The 22791-nt window shown below is 50.8% G+C and overlaps 3 protein-coding genes and 1 long non-coding RNA gene across 8 annotated transcripts; 2 read left to right on the top strand and 2 right to left on the bottom strand.

The window, feature by feature from the left end:
• Positions 1-37: 37 nt before the first annotated feature.
• On the top strand, positions 38-4282 carry Polr1h (RNA polymerase I subunit H). Of its 2 annotated transcripts, XM_003461145.5 has the most exons (4): positions 38-356; positions 537-637; positions 818-927; positions 4045-4282. In XM_003461145.5, the coding sequence occupies exons 1-4, from the start codon at positions 221-223 to the stop codon at positions 4067-4069; spliced, it is 372 nt and encodes a 123-aa protein (XP_003461193.1). In that variant the 5' UTR covers positions 38-220; the 3' UTR covers positions 4070-4282. The 2 variants fall into 2 exon arrangements, with proteins under 2 accessions (XP_003461193.1, XP_004999443.1); XM_004999386.4 differs by lacking the exon at positions 4045-4282 and having other exon boundaries at positions 818-3393.
• Positions 4283-5816: 1534 nt separating this feature from the next.
• Ppp1r11 (protein phosphatase 1 regulatory inhibitor subunit 11) lies at positions 5817-7879 on the top strand. 4 transcript variants are annotated; one of them, XM_023563561.2, is made up of 3 exons: positions 5817-5876; positions 7166-7274; positions 7658-7879. In XM_023563561.2, exons 1-3 carry the CDS (start codon positions 5832-5834, stop codon positions 7858-7860), a joined length of 357 nt encoding a protein of 118 aa, XP_023419329.1. In that variant the 5' UTR covers positions 5817-5831; the 3' UTR covers positions 7861-7879. The 4 variants fall into 4 exon arrangements, with proteins under 4 accessions (XP_023419329.1, XP_003461192.1, XP_023419327.1 ...); XM_003461144.4 differs by lacking the exon at positions 5817-5876 and adding an exon at positions 5883-6119; XM_023563559.2 differs by lacking the exon at positions 5817-5876 and adding an exon at positions 6157-6897.
• Positions 7880-8792: 913 nt separating this feature from the next.
• On the bottom strand, positions 8793-13484 carry Rnf39 (ring finger protein 39). Its single transcript, XM_063239471.1, has 4 exons — positions 12940-13484; positions 11840-11862; positions 11552-11643; positions 8793-10051 (listed from the first exon to the last, which is right to left on the bottom strand). The coding sequence occupies exons 1-4, from the start codon at positions 13300-13302 to the stop codon at positions 9459-9461; spliced, it is 1071 nt and encodes a 356-aa protein (XP_063095541.1). The 5' UTR covers positions 13303-13484; the 3' UTR covers positions 8793-9458.
• Positions 13485-14829: 1345 nt separating this feature from the next.
• Positions 14830-20116, bottom strand: LOC134473817 (uncharacterized). Its single transcript, XR_010044276.1, has 3 exons — positions 19149-20116; positions 17808-18200; positions 14830-17288 (listed from the first exon to the last, which is right to left on the bottom strand). It is a non-coding gene; the product is annotated as an uncharacterized LOC134473817 (long non-coding RNA).
• Between the last annotated feature and the right edge of the window lie 2675 nt (positions 20117-22791).

Here is a 22791-nt window from a genome sequence, read left to right as displayed (position 1 = left end):
CGCGCTCGCTGCCCCGCGGTCCGCGCAAAGTAGGCGCTCTAGCTGGCGGCGTAGAGACTAGTTTGCGGCTACACCCCGCGCTGGCTGGGAATCCTGGGCTACTTGGTCTCAGAGGCTGGAGGCGCGCATGCGGGGACGCGGGGCGGGAGCGGCAGGCTTCTGAACTCTGTCTTTGGTTTGTAGACGTCTCGTTCTCTTCCAGCCTTGCCGTAGGTCCGACATGGAGCTCGCTAGCTCCGGCTCCAGCTTTCAGTCGGACCTGGATTTCTGTCCGGAGTGCGGCTCCGTCCTGCCCCTGCCCGGCGCCCAGGACACGCTCGCCTGCACTCGCTGCGGCTTCCCCGTCAACGTGAGGGGTGAGGGATCCTGGGGGTCGGAGCTGGCTGGAGGGGAAGGAGACGCGGAGCAGCACCGGGCGCTGGTGCCTTGGTTTAGGGAAGAAACCCAGGGGAGGGTGCGGGGCCTCCTGGCCGGATCGGGAGAGCGTGGCCTTCGGCTCCTCTGCCGACCTGTAACCGTTTTCACTGCCTGTGCAGACTTGGAAGGAAAGGTTGTGAAGACCTCAGTCATGTTCCACAAACTGGGAACAGCCTTTCCCGTGAGGGGGGAGGAAGGACATGAGTTCCAGGGACCCGTGGTAAGTTGGTGAAATCCGGCTCTATGAGGGAGGGGAGGACTTGGGAAGCAACCGCAGAGATCTGGAGTTTTGTAACCAATTCCTATAAGGAGGGGACGTTTAGGTCGAGGATGTCTGACAGGTGTTTTAGTCCGATTCCTGTAAAAACTGAACCTCCGTGAGCCACCTGTTTTTCCCTAGGTCGACAGGCGCTGCTCTCGATGCGGCCACGAGGGAATGACCTACCACACTCGACAGATGCGCTCTGCGGATGAGGGGCAGACTGTCTTCTACACTTGCACCAACTGCAAGTGGGTTCCTTCCCCACCTGCTCCCCTTCATGGTCCATTTGCTAATGGAAATCCAGTGATGAGTGTTTTGTACTGAACACTTGTTTGTCTTTCTCTCATCCCTAACAGGGAGATTTGTGGCTTGTTTGTTTATTCGGAGGCAAGGTTTTGTTCTGTTGTTCAGTCTGGTCTTGAACTCACTGTGTAGCTCAGGCTGGCCTCAGCCTCCAGAGTGCTGGACTGACAGGTGTGCCCCCACACCTGGCCCACTTCCTTTTTGGTACTGCTACTGGAGATTGAACCCAGGACCTCATATCTGCTCCATGCACTCTGCCATTAACCTGCACACCTGCCATTCTCCTTTATTTAATCTGTTTGAGATATGTTAGACTTTCTGAAGCTGAGAACTGATTTATTTTGCATAAACCTTGTTGGAAGGGGGTTGGTTGTTCTTTCTTTTTTTCCCCTGGTGCTGGGGACCGAAATCATGACCTCGTGCTTGCTAAGCAGGAACTTACATCACTGAGCTAAATCCTTGTCATAATTTTTTTTTTTTTTCTTTTTTGGTACTGGGGATCGAACTCATGACCTAGTGCTTTCCAGGCTGGTGCTTATGCTGCTAAGCTAAATCCCGGGCTGTTTGTTTGTTTGTTGGTACTGGGGATCAAACTCATGAAGTGGAGCTTGCCAAGCAGGCACTTACTCTGCTGAGCTAAATCCCTGGCCCTGATTTTGCATTAACCTTGGGAAATTATCTCATTTAATATTGCCTGTCCCCCATGTTCTCACTTCTCACCTTCTGAAGCTGTTATTAGACCTTTTCCCTAATCTTCCTATTCTGTCACTTGTGTTTCGTATTTTCGGTCTCATTTCTCTTCCTACTGCTTTTTGGGGAATTTCTCTAGATCATTTATTGTTACAGTTTACGTCAATTATTATTAGCATTTCACTTTTTATTTTTATTTATTTATTTTTGTCTTTTTCCTTTTTATTGGTACCAGGGATCAAACTCACGACTGCCTGCTTGCAAGGCAGGCACTTATGCTGCTGAGCTAAATCCCCAGCCCTAGCATTTCATTTTTTAAATCTCATTTTAAGTAGTTCTCAAATTCTTAATTTGTATTTATTTATTTATTTTGGTAATGGGGATTGAACTCACAACCTGTAGTGCTTGCCAGGTAGGCGCTGTGCCACTGAGCTATATCCGTGGCCCCTAAATCCTGAATTTTGAATTATTCCTTTAATTTTTAAATGTATATTAAGTAATTAACATATTTACATTCTATATCCGTAATTTTGATCTAGTTTTTGTGGGTTTGATGGTTCTGTCTGGCATTTCTGCTGATATTCTGATGGTGCTTTTATCTGTTTTGTGATTTTGTGTGTTTTGTTTTTTAAGCTTGAAGCACTAATAGGCTGGAATCACTTTAAATTTTGGCTTTTCCTTTTTTATTTATTTATTTTTTAAGCAGACAAACCCGAGTGCACAGTTAGAAATTCTCAGGAAGCCAGGCATAGTGGTGCACACCTGTAGCCTGGGCTACAGAGTGAGTTCAAGGCCCACCTGGACTACTTAGTGTGACTGTCTCAAAGAATTTTTTAAAAAGGGAATTCTCAGGGAATCCTCTCCCTCTTCCTCCTGGGACAGTCAAATTCCCTGCTATAGAGTTGTTTTTTTTTTTTTTTTTTTTTTTTGTCTTTTTCCTTTTTATGAGTACCGGGGATCAAACTCACAACTACCTGCTCGCAAGGTAGGCACTTATGCCACTGAGCTAAATCCCAAGCCCCTTAGAGTTGGGTTTTTTTGTTCAGTTTTACACAGAAGAGTAGGCTCTGGGTGAATGGTCCCAGCAGATCATCTGTCAGCCGTTGCAGTGACTGTCTTTGCTTCATGTCGCCTGTGGCTGTCAAAATAGCATTAAAGTGGGGCTGGGGATTTAGCTCAGCGGCATAAGCCCCTGCCTTGCAAGCAGGCAGTCGTGAGTTCGATCCCTGGTACCAATACAAAACAAAAAAGACAAAAAAAAAAAAAAAAGCATTAAAGTGCACTGTGGAAGTAGATGGTGTTTTTTTTGTTTTGTTTTGTTTTTTTTGTTTTTTTTTTTTGTGCCGGAGATCGAACTGGCAACCTAGTACTTGCCAGGCAGGCGCTTATGCCACTGAGCTAAATCCCCAGTGGATGGTTCATTTTTAACTTACCTGTCTGGGTTTACATCATTTTTAACCAGCATGAAGGCTACCTTTTCTTTCTTGCCATTCTATCAATAAATTAAAAATATTTATACTGAAATTACTTTTCAAGAATATATTTCTGCTGGGTGTGGTGGCGTATGCCTTTAATCCCAGTACTCTGGAGGCTGAGGCAGGAAGATCTCTGAAAGTTCAAGGCCAGCTTAGGATACATAGGGAGACCCTGTCTAAAAAAATAAAACAAACAACCCCAGAAACTCACACAAGCAAACACACAGAATAAATATTTTCTTCAGATTTGCCTGTTTTCCTTAAATTTCTTGTGAACAGAAGTTTATTTGGTTGGGGGAGGCTGTTGTGCTAGGAATTGAACCCAGGGCTCTGGGCATGCTAAAGATACTACTTACCAAAAGCTAAACCCAAACCCGAAGTATTTTTATAAGGTGTAGTTTATACTTTTTGTTTTTTTAAGTCAAGGTATGGCTATAATAGTCCAGGCTGGCCACAGTCTGCCTTCCTCAGCCTCCTGGTGTTAGGGTTATAGACATGTGCCACCATGCTTGGTGCCAGCTTATACCTGTTAAAAAATTTCATGGCTAGCCAGGCATAATGCTGCATATGTGTAATCCCAGCACTCAAGTGGCTGAGGCAGAAGGATCACTGCAAGTTGTAAGCCTGGCCTAGAGTAAACAATGAGACCCTGTCTCAAAACAAACAAAAAAATAGCTGTTGCTCTTTGTGTCCTAAGAAATCTTTGCGTACTTCAAAAATAATCAGATACATTATTAACCCCAGCATGCTTAGCTGTTTTAAAATTAGAGATGAATTATTTAGAGGAGCTAGTACTCAGCAGTGTCTATTAAGAAATAAATTCTTAATTTTTCTGCCTTATAGTGCTAGAAACTCTTCCTTTGGGTTGAGTATAACAAGTTGTTTCTTTTTGTCTAGGTTTCAGGAAAAGGAAGACTCTTGATTTTTTTTTTTTTTTTTTTTTTTTCTGAATGACTCTGTCTCTGCTCTTCTCTGGATGAGGAAGCATAGTGGATCTTAGATGCCTTGTTACCATGCTGTCTGGTTGCAGCAGTTTTGCTGTCAGAGGAGAAGCAGATCATAATGTGGCAACTACCCTTATTCCAGGGTCCTCCAACCCCAGTTGGGGTCATTAAAGTTACGTTTTTCTATAAAATCGTACCTGTAATGTTATTTATAACGTCTTATTCCAAGAAGAATGTGAACACATTTACAGAGCTGTATAAGGAATTTTAAAGCTGAGTGTGGTGGTGGCACACCTTGAATCCCTGTGGTCGGGAGGATCATGGGGGATTCAAGGCCAGCATGAGTTATACAATGTGACTCTCTGTAAAACAAAACAAAACATGACAAGAATGAGGCTAATCTATAATTAACTTCCTGTCTCCATCTGTTTGGTTCCTCAGTGTACAGAAATGAACACTAGAAGTTTGGCTATTGAGAGACTCAACATGAAATTTAACAAGATTTATTTGATATATAAATTTGAACAAGAAAAGATAAGTACTTATAAGTAGACATTTTGGAAACTTTTATTGCTAAAATATCTAGTCACTTTAATAGATTTTTACATAGGAAGGAGAAAAATCACAAGGCATCCCACTCCACAGAGAACCAAATTTCATCTCTGCTTGTGCAGGTATCTGTGCACATAACATTAATTTTCAAATGTGCTATTAAGTGGGCTATACCATACAAGATTTGACATTTTTGTGTGAGCCAAAAACCTTAAAAGGTCTACATGCATAGTCCAGCCATAATACAAGATATTCAATACTGGGAATCAGTATTCCTGCATTCTTGGCTTGAGTGGTGAACACATGAGAAATGACAGTGGTTATTTTGTAGCTGTGTGGTACTTGATACATGTAGAGCTTCACTGATGTACTCCTACATCTCAGAGAATACTTTGGCAGTATATGACAATTTAATGACACGAATCAATTTACTTCTGTTTGTTTCGTGGAACTGGGAAATGAACCTAGGGCCTAACACAGTCTAGGCAAGAACTCATCACCGAGCATGTTGAGACGTGGAGTTTTTTTGTACCGGAAATTATACTCTGGACATTGCGCTAGCCAGGCAGATGGTCGTGCTGCTAAGCTATATCCCCGGCCCTCGATGAGTTTTCTAGACAGGCCTCAGACTTCAGGATGCTCCTGCCTCAGACTGCTGCGCAGGTGAGGGCCTAAGTGTCTTCTGCACTTCCATCCTAAAGGCCTAGCGCAGTGACCGGGAAACCCCAAGCTGAAGGTGCACTGCTGCCCTGCTGTAATACCAACAGGCACGGACCAGACGCTAGCTTGCCTGATTCTTAAGTATGTTTTCAACTGTCCGAAGTGCCGCTTCACATTAAAGAGAAGTGATGGAACGATAAGGAAATGGCAAGTGGGAACACAATGTCACCAGTAGCCCCTGGGTCACCCACCACCTCTCACCAGCTTTAAGGGCCGAGCTGGCTGGGGCTCCACCTGAGCCGTCTTACTGTGGGCCCCGCCCCACCCTACCCTCAACACACCTCCCCAGGTTTCTAATCCATCCCACCGTGCGGACTCTGCGCTTAACTCCGTAGCATTTAGGGACCCTGCAGGGCCGCTCCTTCCGCTCCATGCGTCGCCTGCGCGTTGACGTCTTACGGCGGATAACGTTGCGTCGCCTGCCCTCTGACGCAAAGGGTGCTGGGGAAGGGAACTGGGGACTGCAGAATGCGTCACACCCGGAAGTGGAGAGCCGGAAGTGGGGTTGGACAGGTTATCCCCTGGGGTGGGGAGGCAAAGGCCCTGGAGGAGGGGGTGAAAAAAAGGCGGAGGAGCCTGTCCACTACTCTGAATCGGATACTGATTCTTTTAGAACTCAAGAGACACAGAAAAAGGGAAGAGTGTCTCACCCCCTTCCTCCTTTCTTCCCTTTCCTAAGCCTCAGCCATGGCCGAAGCAGGGGCCGGGCTGAGTGAGACCGTCACTGAGACAACGGTTACCGTGACAACCGAACCCGTGAGAAAGGCGTGGGGGGGCGGTGCTGTCCGGGGGTCTGAGAGATGCCAGAAGAGGGCACAGGGCTTTGGGAAGTTGCTGGAAGGGCTGGGCTTAGGAATTGGGCGCTTAGAGGTTGAATATCTAAGGCTGGGGGAATCGCAAAGCGTGGGGAATATTTGGAGTTGCGGGAGGCTGGAAAGGGACTTGTGATAGGGAGTTAGGATGTAGCTGTTGCTGCTTGGCGTGGTGGTCAGAGGAACAAAATTGGAGAATAAGGAACGAGAAAGGTGCTGAAAGGAAATGAAAGGCTACGTAAGAAAGCATGGTTGGCGGCCAGCTGTAGGGGGCTTTGATCGGAAGCGGACTTAGCATTATTCAGTGAATGAGAGTTAACAGGAAGTGAACAGAATGAAAAAAGACGAAACATGACGATGGTATTTTGACAAATCAGGGAGGGACCATATGTATTTTTCTTTTTATTGCAAAACATTCTTTTTATTTTTAAAGGGAGACAGTTGCATGAGGTTTAGTAGTCGTGGTCTAAAAACGATTTAGTAGTTCAGTGATAACTGCTACCAGACATGCCAAGATGCTGGGATGCTAGTAATAGGCGGAGAAGGAAAGGACAGCTAGGCTTCAGGATGAGAGAGGTAGGAATGCAGGTCTTTCTTTAATGGGAAGAAAAGTAGGGAGTCCAGTAAAAGAAAGGGAGATCAATGATTATTTTGTGGAGGCTGAGGAAAATATTTTTCATGCGTTAATACCACCAAAGATACTGTGGGAAGATGGAGAAACAGTAAGGATTATATTTATTTTCTGGGCCTTCCCTAGGTTAAGAGTTGTCTTCTCTGTACACTAGCGATTACCAAAACCAGGAAAAAATATTTCTCTGGGATTCCCTGAAATCGAAGACTGTGCTATTTTATCTCCAGTACTGTGCTCTGGTACTTTTATCTGTAGTACTGATTGAGCCAAGCAAGAGAAGAGAGGCAGTCCCCCGGGAGTGATGGGAAAGGCTGGCAGGAGGAGCTGGGTCGATATGCCCATAGCTCTTACCCTTCTAGGAGAACCGGAGTCTCACCATCAAACTTCGGAAGCGGAAGCCAGAGAAGAAGGTGGAGTGGACGAGTGACACTGTGGACAATGAGCACATGGGGCGTCGCTCGTCAAAGTGTGAGTCATTGTGAACCCCCGGTCACCTCACACATCCCCTAACTCACAGTTCTGTCACTCTTCTTAGTGGTTCTCAGGGACGAGTGGTTAAAGTTAAGAGAAAGAGGCGGAGCCTTCCAGAACTATAATATACCAAGGCCTGAGGGCAAGAAGTCCAGGGTGGGAGAAGTGGGACTTCAGATTCTTGGCTCCCTAAAGGGATGGGAGTGGGTGTGGGGTTGGGGGAGGTAGGTGCCTGAGTGCTGTGTGTGACCAGAGAAGCTGAGTCCTGTGAAGTAACAGGCCACAGCAGTGCAAATGGGGATTTTCAGAGATCCCAGAGGAATGGAACAGAATGAACACTTACTCTTTATTTTTAACTGGGCTTCTCTGTCCTAATCTAGGCTGCTGTATTTATGAGAAACCTCGGGCCTTTGGTGAGAGTTCCACCGAGAGTGAGGAGGAGGAAGAGGAAGGCTGTGGTCACACACACTGTGTGCGGGGCCACCGCAAAGGACGGCGTCAGGCAACCCCAGGACCGACCCCCACCACGCCTCCCCAGCCTCCTGATCCCACCCAGCCCCCGCCGGGGCCAATGCAGCACTAAATTCGTCTCTTCCCCACCATTCCTGTGTCTGTCTGGCCCTGAATGTATCCATGTGGCTACCTGGGGACTGAACCTGTGGCTTGACCCCTTCTCCAGTCCTTCTTTTCCCTCTCCTCTGCCTGACAGATGAAAGAGGAAGAGGAGAATGGACAGAGATCCATGCCTGGAATTCTGACTTGCTGCTACTCCAGAACCCAGACCCCTGGGTTCCCCAGCCCTCACGTCTCCCAGTTCTCACCCTGCCGGGGATCTAGGCATCTTGGTCCCAGTCTCTTCCCATCGTTCTCACTGCCAAATTGCCTGTCCTGGGATCCAGTTATGTATCTTGGTCCCCTGCACGCTCAATACGAGTCCCAAACACTTAAATTCAACAGTCTCAGCTTTCACTGCCAGGGTCCTAGTCAGATTCCAGACAATCTCATCTCAGCTATGCTTGTTAATCCTGGCTTAGAGCTCATCCATGTATGCATTTATATAATCTTGATTCTCAGTCCTTGCCTGTGAGATACGAGGTCTTCAGGAAGAGCATGGCCCTGCCCATCTCCTTCTACTTCCCACCCCCTTAGGTGTAGAAGGAACCAGGAGAGAGAGGTCTTTGTCACCGTTTACCACTAATGAAAAGTGGAACAAGAAATAGCTGTCCTTTCTCCTTACACTAATTTGATACATATTTCTGACAAAGCTGGCTTGAGAATGGTCACTTAGAACCAAGAATGTTTCCAGTCGTTGAGCTTTCAGCTTCAGAAACATAAAAGTCCACAGTGGGGGCAGAAAAAGAAGAAATGGGAGTGAACAAGAAGGTGGGGGTGTGCCTCCTCCAGGCACTTCCTCGGTCTGTATGGTCTACCCGCCAGAGGTCTGTCATCTCTCTTCCGGCCCCTTACTGGGATCTGGTTATTTTCTAGGCTTTTTGCAGAGATCAGTCAAATCCATGACACCACTGAGGTCTCGTTTATTGCCACAGATACACAAAATAAATAACCCAACCTCACAAAATGTGTTAAATACAGGCCCATTTATACATATGGGGAAAGATGGGAGACTATGTACAAGGGGACACGTTTGCGATGCGTGGGTCACTGCCAGCTTGAGCAGGAAGCAGCACGAGAGGTTGCTTCCAGGGGGAAGTCCTAGGAGCATCTTCAGCAGAGGAGCAGCCACAAAAGGAAGGTGGACCAGAACCAGCTTGCACTCTCCCGCCCCTAAAAGATTTTAAGCTTCGTGGGTCTGTAACTTGTAGGCCAGAATCGAGCTCTTGCTTCTCTTGAGCAAAGGTGGCCAGTGGTCAGGACTAGGAAGCCTGTGAAGCTACAAGTGGCAGGACCTCAGTCCACAGCACGAGCCCTAAGTCAGCTCTGTAATAGCACAGGAAGTGTCAGTGTAGCTGCGGGGTGGAAAGTCCCGGAGGGAAGTTCGGGCATGGCGTTGGACCTGGAAGACTGCACCCAGAGGCCAGCTGAGGGCCCTTTGTTGGTAGCGTTAGGGGCATACTTAACACCCTGCCAGGGCGTATGGATTCAGCCCCAGAAAGAGCCTGTTTGCTTCCCCCAGAGGAAACAGCCTGGGGTCCGCCTAGTGGGAAGGAGTAGGGCTGGGGCTTAGCCCTCTCCTGGCACGAGGCGCAGTGGGGTGCAGGGGTCGCAGGTGCAGAGCAGCGGGAAGACGCACTGTCCCAGGGGCCCGGGCGCCTGGAAGGCGAAGAGCAGGTCCAGTGAGCGGCCATCATAGAAGGCCACGCGGCCGCGCTCGCAATCCAGATCTACGCGGATGCGGCGTGGCACAGGCCCGGCGCCGCCCTGCAGCAGGGTGGGCTCCGGGGCCGTGAGTGCCCAGAGGCGGCCCCCGCGGCTCTCCAGCGCCCAGACAGCCTTGTCTGGGCACAGCGGGATGCGGCCCTTGCGCGGCACAGAGTCCCCGGCTGCGCCCACAACATAGCGGCCGTTCGAGTCCGAGTCCTTGTCCTCGGCCGTGGAGTTCCTGCTGCAGGCAGCCTCCTCCTCTGCTGTCTCCACTTCCCAGCAGTGGCGCCCGGCACCGAAGCCCTGAGCGCCCAGCACCGCCGGGAGCTGATCAAAGCGCGCGGGACCATCCGGGGGTGCAGGTGTCCCGGGTGGGGCCAGACAGACGCCGCGGCGGTCAGCGGAGACGAGCAGACGGCGATGCGCGGTGCCTGGGTCCAGCGTCAGGTCAGCTGGGGAAGCAGGGAGAAGACCGTGAAGTAGGTGAGGGACGTTGGAGACACCGCCGGAGCTCCGAACCGAAACTCGGGGCCCTAACTGGACTGGGGAGGGCCTTGCAGGCCCAGGCGGGGCGCAGCTCGAGATCAGAAGAGGAGGAGGAGGAAGACAGGCTGCGCTGCGTGCGCCAGGAAGAGGCAGGACTAAGTCCTCAATATGCAGCATCTGGGGTAGGGCCCCAGCCGGGTGGGCAGGATAGGGACGTGGCTCTAAAGACTGACACCTGCCACCAGAGTGACAGCGGAAAAGGGCAAAGGGAGGAATCCAGAGCATCCCTCAAAACCAGCCCACCTCCCACCGCACACGTGGGGGCTGGCAGGCTGGGCGGGGGGAGGCAGAGGAGAGACAGGGCCAGAGAGAGGGAGCATCCATGCACGGGGTCCCCAGCCGAGTTCCGAGTTTCGGCAATGTGGATTTTGGCCAGGAGTCTTAACTCGTTACGCTCTGGACACTCTGAAAGGTGACAAAGACCAGCCCTGGGAGTGGGTGAGGGAGGAAGGAGGTGGCAAAGGGCGTCCCAACAGCCTCCTGGAGGGAGGGACACCGAGGTGGAAGCAAAGGGTAGGGAGAGACGCTGCATGCTCCAAGGTGGAAGAGGGCAGGTGGCTGGAATACGGGGAAACTGGGCTGGGCTAGAACGGCTCTAGATGGAACAGCGCCCCCCAGCAGATATCATGAAGTCCCCTAAGGTCTCAGAATTGAACTTATTTGGAAACAGTCTTTATAGAAGTAAACTGTTTCGTTTTGAGACAGGGTTTCCAGTGATGCAGTTCAGGCTAGCCTTAAACTCACTATGTAGCCCAGGCTGGCCTGAAACTCTTGGTGATCCTCCTGCTTCAGCCTCCTGAGTGCTAGGATTACAGGTGTGCCTCATCACACCTGCCCTACACTGACCACCTTCAAGTGAGGGTGGGCTGTATTCCAGTATGACCACTGCCCTAAAAGGGGGGGGGGGAAATTTGAGCACACAGAATGAAGATAGTTCATTTTGTTTAAACAGTGGACTTGCTAAAGCCCTCAGCTGCCTAGACACCAACACTACAGATCCCTTGATTTCAAAGTTTTACCTCTAGAAATGTGAGGCACTATATGCCTGCTAACCTGTCTAGGTTATGGCACTATGGTAAGCACTTCGAGGAAACAGAACTCAAAAGGATGTACATTTATAAAATTTTAGATTGATTTATTTAGCCGACACCAGGGATTGAGACCAGGGCCTTTGCACTGAGGTACACTGTAGGCCTTTTTTAATATTTGTCTTTATTTTTTGACAGGGTCTAAGTCACTAAGTTGCCCAGGCTGGGCATAAAGTTGCAATCCTCCTACCTCAGCCTCCCAGAGTACTGGAATTACAGGTGTGCATCATTACGCCCCACCAGGGTGCATATTTTCCAGAGCTAAAAAAGTACACCTACTCCAGATGTTCCCCAAGTCCTCATCCTCTTCCCTTATACCTGTCAGTCTGTGAAGCATGTTTTTGACCACTGGGTAATCTTCAGGGAGATCTTCCTCTGAGCTGGATGGCTTGGGTGTGGGCACATCAAACCTGGACAGGTGGGGGGAGAGTCAGGGAGTCACTAGACAGCGTCTGCCTTTTGAAGTGATTCTGCCCCACCCCCCAACTTCTAACCCACTGGGTTCTCCAGAGCAGGAATCAGAGAGGCCAATGCCTGAAAGTGCGAACAAAGACTTGGGCCCGGTTGGGAAGGTAGCAAGGGAGAAACAGTAAAAGCGGGACTCACCATCTCCATGTCTCCCTCATACCCTAGGAAAGGTAGAAGGGGATGTCAGCCTGGGTTTTACTCCTCCTCCCACCTCAGCGCTCGACTCTCCGCGATCTCACTTCACAAGCACGCGCGCGCACACACACACATACACACACACACGCACGCACACACACGCACGCGCACACACACACACCGCGGTCTTTTCCATCTTTCTCTCCCCTCCCCTCGCCTGACCCCCTCACTACTTCTCCCCCTCTCCATTCCCCAAGGGTTCTCGATGTTCCTCCCCAGCATCCGCATCGCCCATGTCTATACTTTGCCCCTGGAGAACTCACTGTCCCCTCTTCCTTCCCGGCCCACCTTCGCCTCTCCCCGTAGCCCCGTCCTTCTCCACCTTCCCTAGTGTACCCTAGTGTACCCTAGTGTACCCTAGTGTACCCTAGTGTACCCTAGACAAACGCTGCCCTGAGCACCCGGACCAACGCCCGCCCAGAGCCCTTAGGCTAAGAGTTGGAATCTCGGAGCCTTTCAATAAAATTTCCCCTCTCGCAGTAAAAGTCCAGCGACGTTTGTTGGGCCCTTTACTTCGCGTCTGGGCTGGCCAGGGACAGATTCTAGGAGGCGCAACGGATCGCGCAGGAGCCAGAAGAGGGCGCTGGACGCGGTCCCCTCATTGCTGTCCAGCAAGCTCGGGGGTCGCAGGCCAAGAGGGGAGCGAGGAGAGGAAACTCAGTTCTCCTAACTATGCCAATTACACCTCGACTAACTAGGTCTGCGAAGGCTTAAACGCGCGGCCGCAAGACCCAACACGGGCTGGACTGCCGGGGAAGCCAGCGTCCGACGCCCGCGGTCGCGCAGGCGGGTGGAGCCGCTTGGCGGCGCAGTAGCAGGGGTCAGGCGGCGCGGGGTGGGGCGCGGGCGAGCGGGGACGGGAGAGCAGCGCGGCCCCACGGCCCGCAGCGCTCTCCTGCCTCGCCCATGCAGCCCCTAGGCGCCGCGCTTCTCGGGTCCCGCCCACTCTGGCCCGCGCCGCGGCCCGCGCCCTCTCTTCCCCTCTCGGCGCGCCCCAGGCCTCTTCCTCCCAGACCCGGCTGCGCCGCGCTGCGCGCCCTCACCTCTCCGTGGGGGTCCAGGTAGCCCATGGTGGGGATGCGGCCCCCACGACGCCGCGCCACGCGGACGCCCGGCTCGGCCAGCTTCTCCCGCAGCCCGCGGCTGATCCGCACCTCCACGGCCAGCCGCACATTGGACCTCAGGCTGCGGCGGGGGCACGGCAGGCCGCAGCGCGGGCAGGCGGTGGGGAGCGCCGGGGCGCCAGGGCGCGGCGGGGCTCCCCAGCGGCGGGCCAGGCACGCGCGGCAGAAGCTGTGTTCGCACGCCAGGAGCACCGGATCCTCGAAGGGGCCCCCGCAGAGCGGACACGTCGCCAGCTGCTCCAGACGCTCCACCAGCCCCGGGCCCAGCTCGGCCGCCTCCATGGAAAGCTGGGTTCGAGGAGCCAGGCCCTGCGCGACCCCCGAGGCCGCCTGCGAGCGCGCAGCGCCCCTGCTGCTGCCTGACACCGCGGCCCGCGCTCGGACTCCCGCATCCAAGTCCCGCGCTCCTTTGCCTGCGATCGCCTCTCCTGCCCGGAGCCACTCCCCGACAGGCTCCGCACCGCAGCGGGCTTTATAGGGGGAGGTGGTTCCCGCGGGAGGTAAACATCAGCCCTTGCGCAACGCCCATCTGGTTCTCCCACTTCCCTAGTGGGGATCGGGGGGAAAGGGTGGGGCCGGGAGGCACCTGGGTCCGGGTCCACGGGGCCGCCAGGGGGCGCTCTGGGGGCTGGGTGCCTAGAAGGAGCCCCCTGTGCGCCCCAGGGCGTGAGTCTCACCCCCACCCTCAGCCGGTGGTGCGCGGCGGGAAGGGAGCCCGGCTCGCTCTCGCCAAGTGGCCCGCATCGCCCAGGTGTGAGTCAGCCGTGTGCCTGGCACACCTGACATCCGATCCCGGTGTGTGCGGCTTGGCAGCTGTGAGTGCGGCTTTGTGTGGCCGTCCCTCCCGCCGTGGCGCTCTCCTTCCCACCTTCCCGTCGTGGGCCCAACGTGCGGAAGGGATGGGAGTCGCGCCCACAGTCCCACCGGGAGTCAGGAAGGGCTGTCTCAGCTTCCAGTCTCCCTACGCCTGTCTTTCTGGTTCTTTCTCTCGGTTTTCCCTCTGTGTGTTTTTATTGCCCTTTGTCTCTTTCCCTCTTTCTTTGAAATGTTCCCCAGGATTATCTGCTCGTGCTGTGTTAATTCACTGAGACTGGAGATCTGAAATAGCCAGGTTAAACATCGAGGGAATGACCAGAATGAGCCTCGCTGTGACCCAACCCTGCCTTTTTTTTTTTTTTTTTTTTTTTTTTTTTTGCCTTTCTTTTTTCTTTTTGATTTTGGAGACCAGGTCTTACTATATAGTTGAGGCTGGCCTTGAACCTTGAATTCACTATGGCCTCAAACTCAAAGTGATCCTCCTGCCTCAGCATCCCGAATGTACTACACGTTGGGCTTCAACACTGCGTTTAAAAAATTTGTGTTACTGCAGATCTCTGGAACTCCCTCCCCTTTCCTGATTTGTCTTCTGATTTTCCTTTGTGTCCTCTTCCCTCACCTGCATCTTTTTGTCCTTTGTCCTCTCCCGCCTCCTCTTCTCTTCTCTTTTGTTATGTGCTCTTTTCTCTTCTTGGCTCCTCTAACTTTCCCACTCCAAGCCTTTCTGTTGAGACATCCTTCTTTGGAGGATGGTGAGTAAATACCTAGGTGCATACGGTTGTGATCATACACACCACTGTACAACCTGTGTTCAGTGACGTCCAGATGGACATGAGCTCACAGTATGCAGACACCCCAGACACAGTGGAATAACACACCCACCCTTAGTATCCCTAGAGTGGACACCCACGATTATTTAAGATGGCAATATATGGGGGGGGCAGAGACACTGTCATAGCTTTATTGTCAGTAATAACAAGAACACAACAGCAATGAATCTTTAAAGAGTAGGAATGCTTTATTAGGCAGTCCTTACAGCACTGACTTCCTCCTCCCCTCCCCTGCCAGGGGAGCACTCAAGTGTGACACGGTGAAAAACAAAGCTGCACAAACAAACACATATACATTGTTTTGACACAAACCTCTCAGCTCAGTGGTCACAGATTGCACAGATAAAACTTGATCAAGCAAAAGGCTACCGATATGATTAACATCTGTTTGTTGTTTTTTGGTACTGGGAATCACATTCAGGACCTTGTGCTTGCCAGGCAGGCACTGGGCCACTGAACTATAGCCCCGGCATCTGTTTTTATGAAAGGTGGGCTTCTGTATTATGGTAGGTAGAATGATGTCCCTTCAAAAATGATAGTCTTTGATGTGAGGGCAGTCTGGCTGTGACATCTGTCACCCCACTGATCAGCAGGGTGGATTTGGCTGACCTGGCTGGTTGGGCAGGTGTCTCCTTCCTTTCTCTTGCTCCATGTGCCTCCCTGCCAGAGGACCATCTCCCCATAGAGGAGGGCACTTCTTACATCAAGGATGTTCGAGCAGCTGCTCTCCCCTGCTGGGCCATCCAGACAAGCTCTCAAAAATGATATGTGTTAATTCCTGTAAACTGGATATGTTACCTTGCTTGGCAAAGAGGAATTAATTTGCATGTGGAATTATGTTTGGTAATCAAGACACTATTCCAGAGATCCAGAAGGATCCACAGGTTCTTAAAGTAGATGCAAAGAGAAGCGTGAGAGACAGCAGTATGAGTCGGATTTGGTCTGACATTGCTGGCTTTGAAGACCAAGGAAGGGAGCTGTGAGCTGACTGGTGGATGAACTCTAGAAGGGACGGACACACACCAAGGAAATGGTTTCTCCATCAGAGCTCCCAGAGGAACAAACCCTGAAGACACTTTTCTAGACCTGTGAAATACCAGGCCATCAGATGGTGTGTGTTGTTCAAAGCCCCTGAGCTTGTAGGAATCCATTCCTTTCGCTTTTTTTTTTTTTTTTTTTTTTTTTTTGTCTTTTTCCTTTTTATCGGTACCGGGGATCGAACTCACGACTGCCTGCTTGCAAGGCAGGTGCTTATGCCACTGAGCTAAACCTCCAGCCCCAGGAATCCATTCCTACAAGCTGCAAGAAACTAATACACAGGCTTGCCCCTTCTGGCCTCGGTCCCTCTGGGCCCATATGCATTTGTGTGTTCTTGTGCCTCCCTATTTGTCCTGTTTTCTGGATTTCACTGCCTTTCTTGGCCTTCTTTCTGGTTCTCTTTTTTGCCTCTTTCCCTTTGGGTTGATTCTTTTCCTTAGCTCTAGCCCCACCTTCAAAGTCTCTTAGACAATGATTCTTTCTGGATTGGGGCCTAGAGTCCTAGAAAGTTAGATGCCTGTGTCCCTGCAGGGCCTTACAGGTGCCCTCGAGGTTCCCAACCTTGGTTTCATGTTGGAATCATCTGGAAAACTTTATGCTCGTGATGCCCACATGACACAGCCCCTAAGCTGGCCCTTCAGGGGGAGTTGTAGGCACTGGCAGTTTTAGAAGCCCTACAAGGGGCCGCAGTGCTTAGCCACACGTCCTCTAGAGTGACAGCAGTGGGCGCTGGGCCTGCTCCTCACGCTTCACTCCTTCAGCTCGAGCTGCAGCTGCTCGTGTCCTCTGTCCTCAAGGGAGCCAGGCCAACCTGCTGTCCACCTTTGCACTCACCGCCGGTCCTGCTTGGGCCCCTCTTCTGTTCAAGTCCCATGTGGCTGTTGCCATCTTCTCACTAGGCTTCAGTCCAAAGGCAACTTAAAGAGAATCTTTGTTGCTGTTGCCATTGTTTTGTTCTGTGATTGAACCCGAAGCCTGTGCATGCTGCTTGTTTCTCTTTCTTTTTTTTTTAAATCTCTTTCTTTTTTTTCGTTTCATTTTATTTCCTGATACCAGTAATCAAACTCAGAACCTCGCACTTGCCAGTCAGACGCTGTGCTACTGAGCTATAACCCCAGACATTTGTTTGTTTTGTTTTTGTGCATGATGCTAAGCAAGTACTTTACCAGTGAGCTACATCCCAACCAGAGAGGCCTGCTCACCACTGGGGCTTCAGGCGTTTTCCTCGGAGGCTCTCCCCGTCACTCTCTCTGTCCTCAGGTGCACTTGCAGTCTTTGCCATCGCTGTCACTGTCTGCACTCATCTATTTATCCGCTTATCGGTTCTGCCCAGCGATGTGCAGCAGTGAGGAGCAGGGCCCAACCTCACGTGCTCAGCTGCTTGAGGCCGAGCGCGGGGCAGAGTCTCCGTCAGCCTCTGTCCAGGGCGACATCACTCTGTCCTCATCACTGACGGATCAGGCACAGCAAGAGGAGCATTTGGCTGGCTCCGCTTATGCCTTCGAAATGGCGAAGACACTCCTACCCTTTTTGATCAGTCGTCCTCCTTCCAGGTGGGTCCCAAGCTCTGTGCTGGGAACCCTCCTGCAATGAGACAAGAGGCGCGATGTGATCAGTGGTCGAAGTTCATGAGGCATTGCAACCCCTTCTCTGAGCAGATGCCGAGGGCTCCTCGGATGGTGCCCCTCAGCCTTCACGCTAGTGATCCCGGAGCTCTCACTAAAGGATCAAGGACATGGGTCAGAGAAAAGGCATCTGGACCGGACTCTGCCAGGAAATAGCTCACTTCTTAACACCTTCTCCCTACCTTTCCGACTTCCTAGCAATTCTCTCTTGGTCCTTTTACTCCCTCTCTAGTTCATTGTCTCCTTAGAGATCCAGAGGGTGGAGATGGTGTTGTGAGTGTTGGGCTGGCTTCACCTCCTCCACTGAGCCACAGCTGGATCCCACCTCTCTCTCTGTTCCGGTCCATCTCCTCCCTCCTTCCGCAGGTGCCTCCCATGTGTCTGCCCCACCCTTTCCCGCCTCCTCCTGTGGTGTAAGACAGCACAATAGCCATTCATAACACAGGGAAAAATCAGGTAGGGCAGGCCTTGGCCTAACCTGCTGTTCTTTTCCTTCTCTTCCTTTTCTTCTTCCGTCCTTTTGTTTGTTCTCCGTCTCTCTCTCTCTGCCTTTCTGTAGTTGCCCTCCTCGTAAACAGTCCACAAGTCCTTGAGCCTTCAAGGAGAGGTAGGTGTGAAGAGGTGCATAGGAGACCAGACACTCGGTCCCAGTCCTTACCCTGAGGACGTGCGGTGAGGCGGGTGAAGTGCACCCTTCATCAGCCGAAATCCGTCCTTACTAAGTGAGGGTGGGGTGAGGCAGGCCCGGCAGGAGTAGCCAAGATCAGCTGATTGGGTGCACGAGTAGGGAAGAGCAGATAAGACCAGATAGGCTTCGGCTGGCAGATCAGTGAGGGAAGGTGATCTGGGAAGGTGTCCTGGAGGAGGTGCCCTGAAATGAAGGGAAGAGTAAATCAAATGACTGAAAAGTGGAAAAGCCCACACCAAAAGCATGAAGCATACTTGTGGAGAAAACCAGAAGTGAGAAGAGAAGGTTCTGGAGGGAAGAAGCATGAATAAGAAACCTCAGTTCTTTTTCACTACACCCTTCCCTTGGTTTTCTTCAGTCTCAATTGGTTGTCTAATTATTTGTCTTTTAAGAAAGACCGCAGTTTGCTATGTGCTTTAAAATGACTGTAAGTTCTCTTAGAAAAAGCCAGTTTACACTGACTGTGGAGCCTTGTAATCCTAGCACTCAGGAAACAGAGGCAGGAGGATCACCTTGAGGTTGAGGTCAGCATAGTGAGTTCAAGCCAGCCTGACTCTGTCTCAATGAGGGCACAGTTTTTCTAAGCAGCTGCTGCAGTGACTTGAGGTACAAGCTCCCCACCCCACCCCACCCAGGGAATGGACAGAGAGGTGGAGATTCAGCCAGATCAGCCCAATCAGCCCTGAGGCTCAAGACAATGACCTACAGTGCTGGAATGTCACCTCACAGCTGCTGCTCTGACCCTGTAACAGCTCTGGGCCGTGTCTGGCTTTGGCAGTGAGCACTCTGGGATCCTGGCACAGGAAAAGGTTTGACTTGGCTGGAATAGCTGGTTCGAGGGAGATCCAGGGCTGAAATCTAATTTCCTGGCCCCAAATTCTGTGTTCTTTGTCTTAAGGGTTAATCCTTCCTTTGGAGCCTTTGCTCTCTCATTTCTACCCTTCTTGACAACCCCTCCTGTCTCTCTCTCTGTGACGCGTGCCTTCACGTTCATCTTGGATGCACACCTGTCCCCTGTCTAACAGTCCTCCCCCATCAATGTCACGGGCACTCCTTTCACGTCATCTAAATCCTCCCTAAGACACTCTATTCATTTCCCTGTTTGAGTTTTCCAGACCCTCTGGTCCCCACCCTTCCAGCAGTATTCCTTCAAGGCGTGCGCCTCTGTCCATCCATTCTACGAGGTCGTTCAGCAGGGTCCCTGGAGTTAGGGACACAGTGGAGAACAAACCCAGCTCTCTGGCCCTAGTCTATTGTGAGAGACCAAGAAGCAAGCATTAAAAGGTAATTGCAGGTTGTGGTAAGTGCTTTCAGGAGTATAAAGAGAGTGGCACATGGAGGTGCACACTGCTGTGGGTGGACATTGATCTTGATGGCGTACAGAACATTTCAGATCCATGGGGACCAGGATCAGGAGTTGGGCTGTGTTCTTTTTGCATGAGGACTACCTGGTCTAATTTGAGTATTTAGAAGCTCATTTTGTCTGAAGAGATTTTTCTTGCCATTTCTTTTCCTATCTATATCCTTCACCTCATTTATATTCTAGACGTGCATCTCATTTCTGTTTATTGTGAGGGATGATGCACTGCCCAGCAAAGGAGTCCTTAACATTTCAGGGGCCTCTGAGACCACTCGATGTAGCTAATTTTATTCTGGCTTCCACCTTATTAAACGCTTTAAAGAATCAGACTCAGTCAGAGTTGAGAGGGACATTAACACATGTGGTTTGATCCTTATATCATCAATAAGAAATCGAGCCCTAGGTGACGTAGCTTGTCCCGCGTAACCATGTGTGAGTGGAAGTCACTTTCCATGCCTCACCTCTAGGAATGGAGAAGTAGCTTGCTCCCTGTCACTAAGACATGCTTTTCAGCTAAGGGTTCCAACCGAACATTCCTGCTGTGGCTAGAGCCTTGGCCCAGATTCATGAGTACTAGAAGGCGCAAAGGAGAGGTCTGTACCACAACCCTGGGGTCTCACAGGATGCCAGGCAGCTTGGGGTCTGCAGGCAGGAGAGACCACACACGCACACAGAGTCCAGCCTGCAAGGGGAAGGGGGCGATGAGAGCTGTACCCACAGGCCTCTGCAGGAAGTGGAAAGTGCTGGCTGTGTTTTAAGCCGTAAGGGACATAATTTAGGAAACTACACAAGAAAATCGTTGACAGGGTTGGAGAAGCAGAAGACTGACAGGAGGTCAGTCTGGACTGGACTTGGCCTCGAGTTCTCTCACACAGGCGGAAGGGCTGCAGCTCCTGTCACATGGCAGCCCTCAGACCACTGCTCTCTGCGGGCCCCTCGGCCTTCCTCTGCGGGACGGTGGCCTCGCCTCATTTCTGCTTCTCCAAACCCCTACAAATACATCGAATTAGAAGCACTGAATTCATGTCCATAATTCTAGTGGCAAAGGATTCTGACAAATGGAGTTTTTACCTTCTAATTTCTCCAAATAGGAGGATGGAGCCAAGCCATGAATCTAGGGTTGCCAGGTGAAATACAGGACCACCATGTAAATTTGAATTTCAGATAAGCTGTGCATTTTTTAGAGTGAGTGTCTCCTAAATATTGCATGGGGCATATTTAAACTAAACGATTCTTGATGGTTTATCTGAAATTCAAATGGAAATGAGTGTCCTGTATTTTGGGGGTTTATTTGTTTTGGTACTGGAAAAGTTTTGGCCCAGACAGGGCACTGTAGCTGGTAAAGCCTCAGGTGGAACCAAGGAGCTCCATCTCCCCCACCCCTGGGATTTACCTATGGCTCTATCTTCCCCACCCCTAGGAATTTGTCCCTGGCACCAATGAGATACTTGTGCATCCCTAATGCCCCCTCAGGCTCCACCCCAAACTTAAGCTACATGTATGTCTCCACTCCACGTGTCCCACGGAGAGATCGCCAACCCCAGGGGGAGATGCCAGACCCCAGGGCTTCGGGGGTCTCTCCCTGCATTCTTAAAATAAAGGTCATTTATATTTCATACTTTTTATCTTTTCAGCCCCCCCCCCAATTCTATCAGGTACCAGGAATCAAATTCATGACCTTGCACTTGCCAGGCAGAGACGAGTGCCCTAGCCTGTCCTATATATTTATCTGTGAAATCTGACAGCTCTATACATATATAGCACAGATTCTGGTAACAGAGTTTCCTTATGTAGTTGGGCTCGAGGAGCCCTCCCTGAGGAGGTGAGGTTTAAGAGGACACCTGACAGATGCAGAGTTCATCAAGCACAGCAAGGTGGGATGGGCTTTCAGGACAGAAGAGACTTGCAAAGACCCCAGGGAAAGAATAATTTGGGCAAATTTAAGCACAGTAAATGAGCCAAAGATGGTACAAGATGATGATGAGTTAGGCAAGCAGTAGACCAAGCAGTTTTGAGAAGGAGAACAAGACCCGAGTAGATGCGGGAAGCCAGAGGCACTGCACACTGGTGGCTTTCTCTTCAGCTATGCAAGCTAGTCATCCCGAGGAGAGAAAATCCAGGCTGGAAATTTAGGCAGGAGATGTTGGCTTCAGTTAACGGGATCTATTGGAGCTGGATGAGCCAGCCAATTTGAAGTACATTTTGTAGACATGCTGGCAGAATTTTGTAGGTGTGCTGAAGTGATCTTCGGGAAATGAGCGTGAGGAAAATCAAAGATGATTTCCTAAACCCCGGTGTGGATAACCCCAGTGGGTCAGTGTGGGTGCTGTGGCTGAGACTGGAAAAGCTCTGAGTGAGTATCGACAGGGGACCACAAGAGAGGAATAAGGAAGCCAGGTATGGTGGCACACACCTATAATCCCAGCACTAGGGAAACCGAGGCAGGAGCATCATTGCAAGTTTGAGGCCAGCCTGGGCTACAAACTGAGGTCAAAGCCAGCCTGAACTGCATAGCAATGCCCTGTCTCAAAAAGACAAAATAAAATAAAATAGAAAAGAAAGAGTAAGGACAGATGGTGAGATCTCTTTTTTTTTCGTCTTTTTCCTTTTTATCAGTACCAGGGATTGAACTCACGACTGCCTGCTCGCAAGGCAGGCACTTATGCCACTGAGCTAAATCCCCAGCCCCAAGACACCTCTTTTTTTTTAGGTGACAACAGTACAGGACAGCCTCTGTCTGCAGAATGTTCCCCAGCAAGGGTGCACCCTCTCTCTGCTCTCTTCCTCTCGACCCCCTCACTGCCCTCTTTTCCACCATTTCCTCCTTATTCTTTTTCCTTTCTTTTTGCTCTGTGGTCATCCTATTTCCTAGGCATCATCAGAGGCGCAGCCAGTGAGCTGGACAGAGTGTTGGAAGCTAGAAAGGAAGGGTCTCCTGTGACTTTGTGATTCACTTTCTTAGCGGACTTGGTAAACCATTATGCTCTCTTCCCTGGACTCCGGGAAGAGCTGAGGGAGCGTGGGAGCAAGGGAGAAGAACGCAGCCTGGAGCAGACGGGGAAGGAACTGTACCATCTGCTAGCACAGGGAACCCACTGAGCCCATCCCTTCATTTAGAGTTGAGACAGCTGAAGGACATACATGTCTCTCACAAGCAGTGGCATTTCAAGATTTGACTCAACTCTGTTAGTTTTGTGACTATAGAGTGAAAGTAATTGTACATTATATCAAAGGATATGATGTGTTCGTGTAGTGGGAACTGAACTCAGAGCCTTCCCCTGCGCTACATCCCCGGCGTTTTTTTTTTCCTTTGAGAAAAGTTCTTGCTAAGTTACTAAACTGCCCAGGATGGGCTTAAACTTGCAATCCTCTTGCCCAGCTCCCCCCAGTGCCACCATGTCCAGCTCAAAGAAT

This window comes from Cavia porcellus, unplaced genomic scaffold (assembly GCF_034190915.1).
Source record: "Cavia porcellus strain 051 isolate PalLab524CR breed Dunkin Hartley unplaced genomic scaffold, mCavPor4.1 scaffold_28, whole genome shotgun sequence".
NCBI classification, from domain to species: Eukaryota; Metazoa; Chordata; class Mammalia; order Rodentia; family Caviidae; genus Cavia; species Cavia porcellus.
Note: the sequence above shows the minus strand (reverse complement) of the source record. Positions and strands in the feature narration are given on the sequence as shown.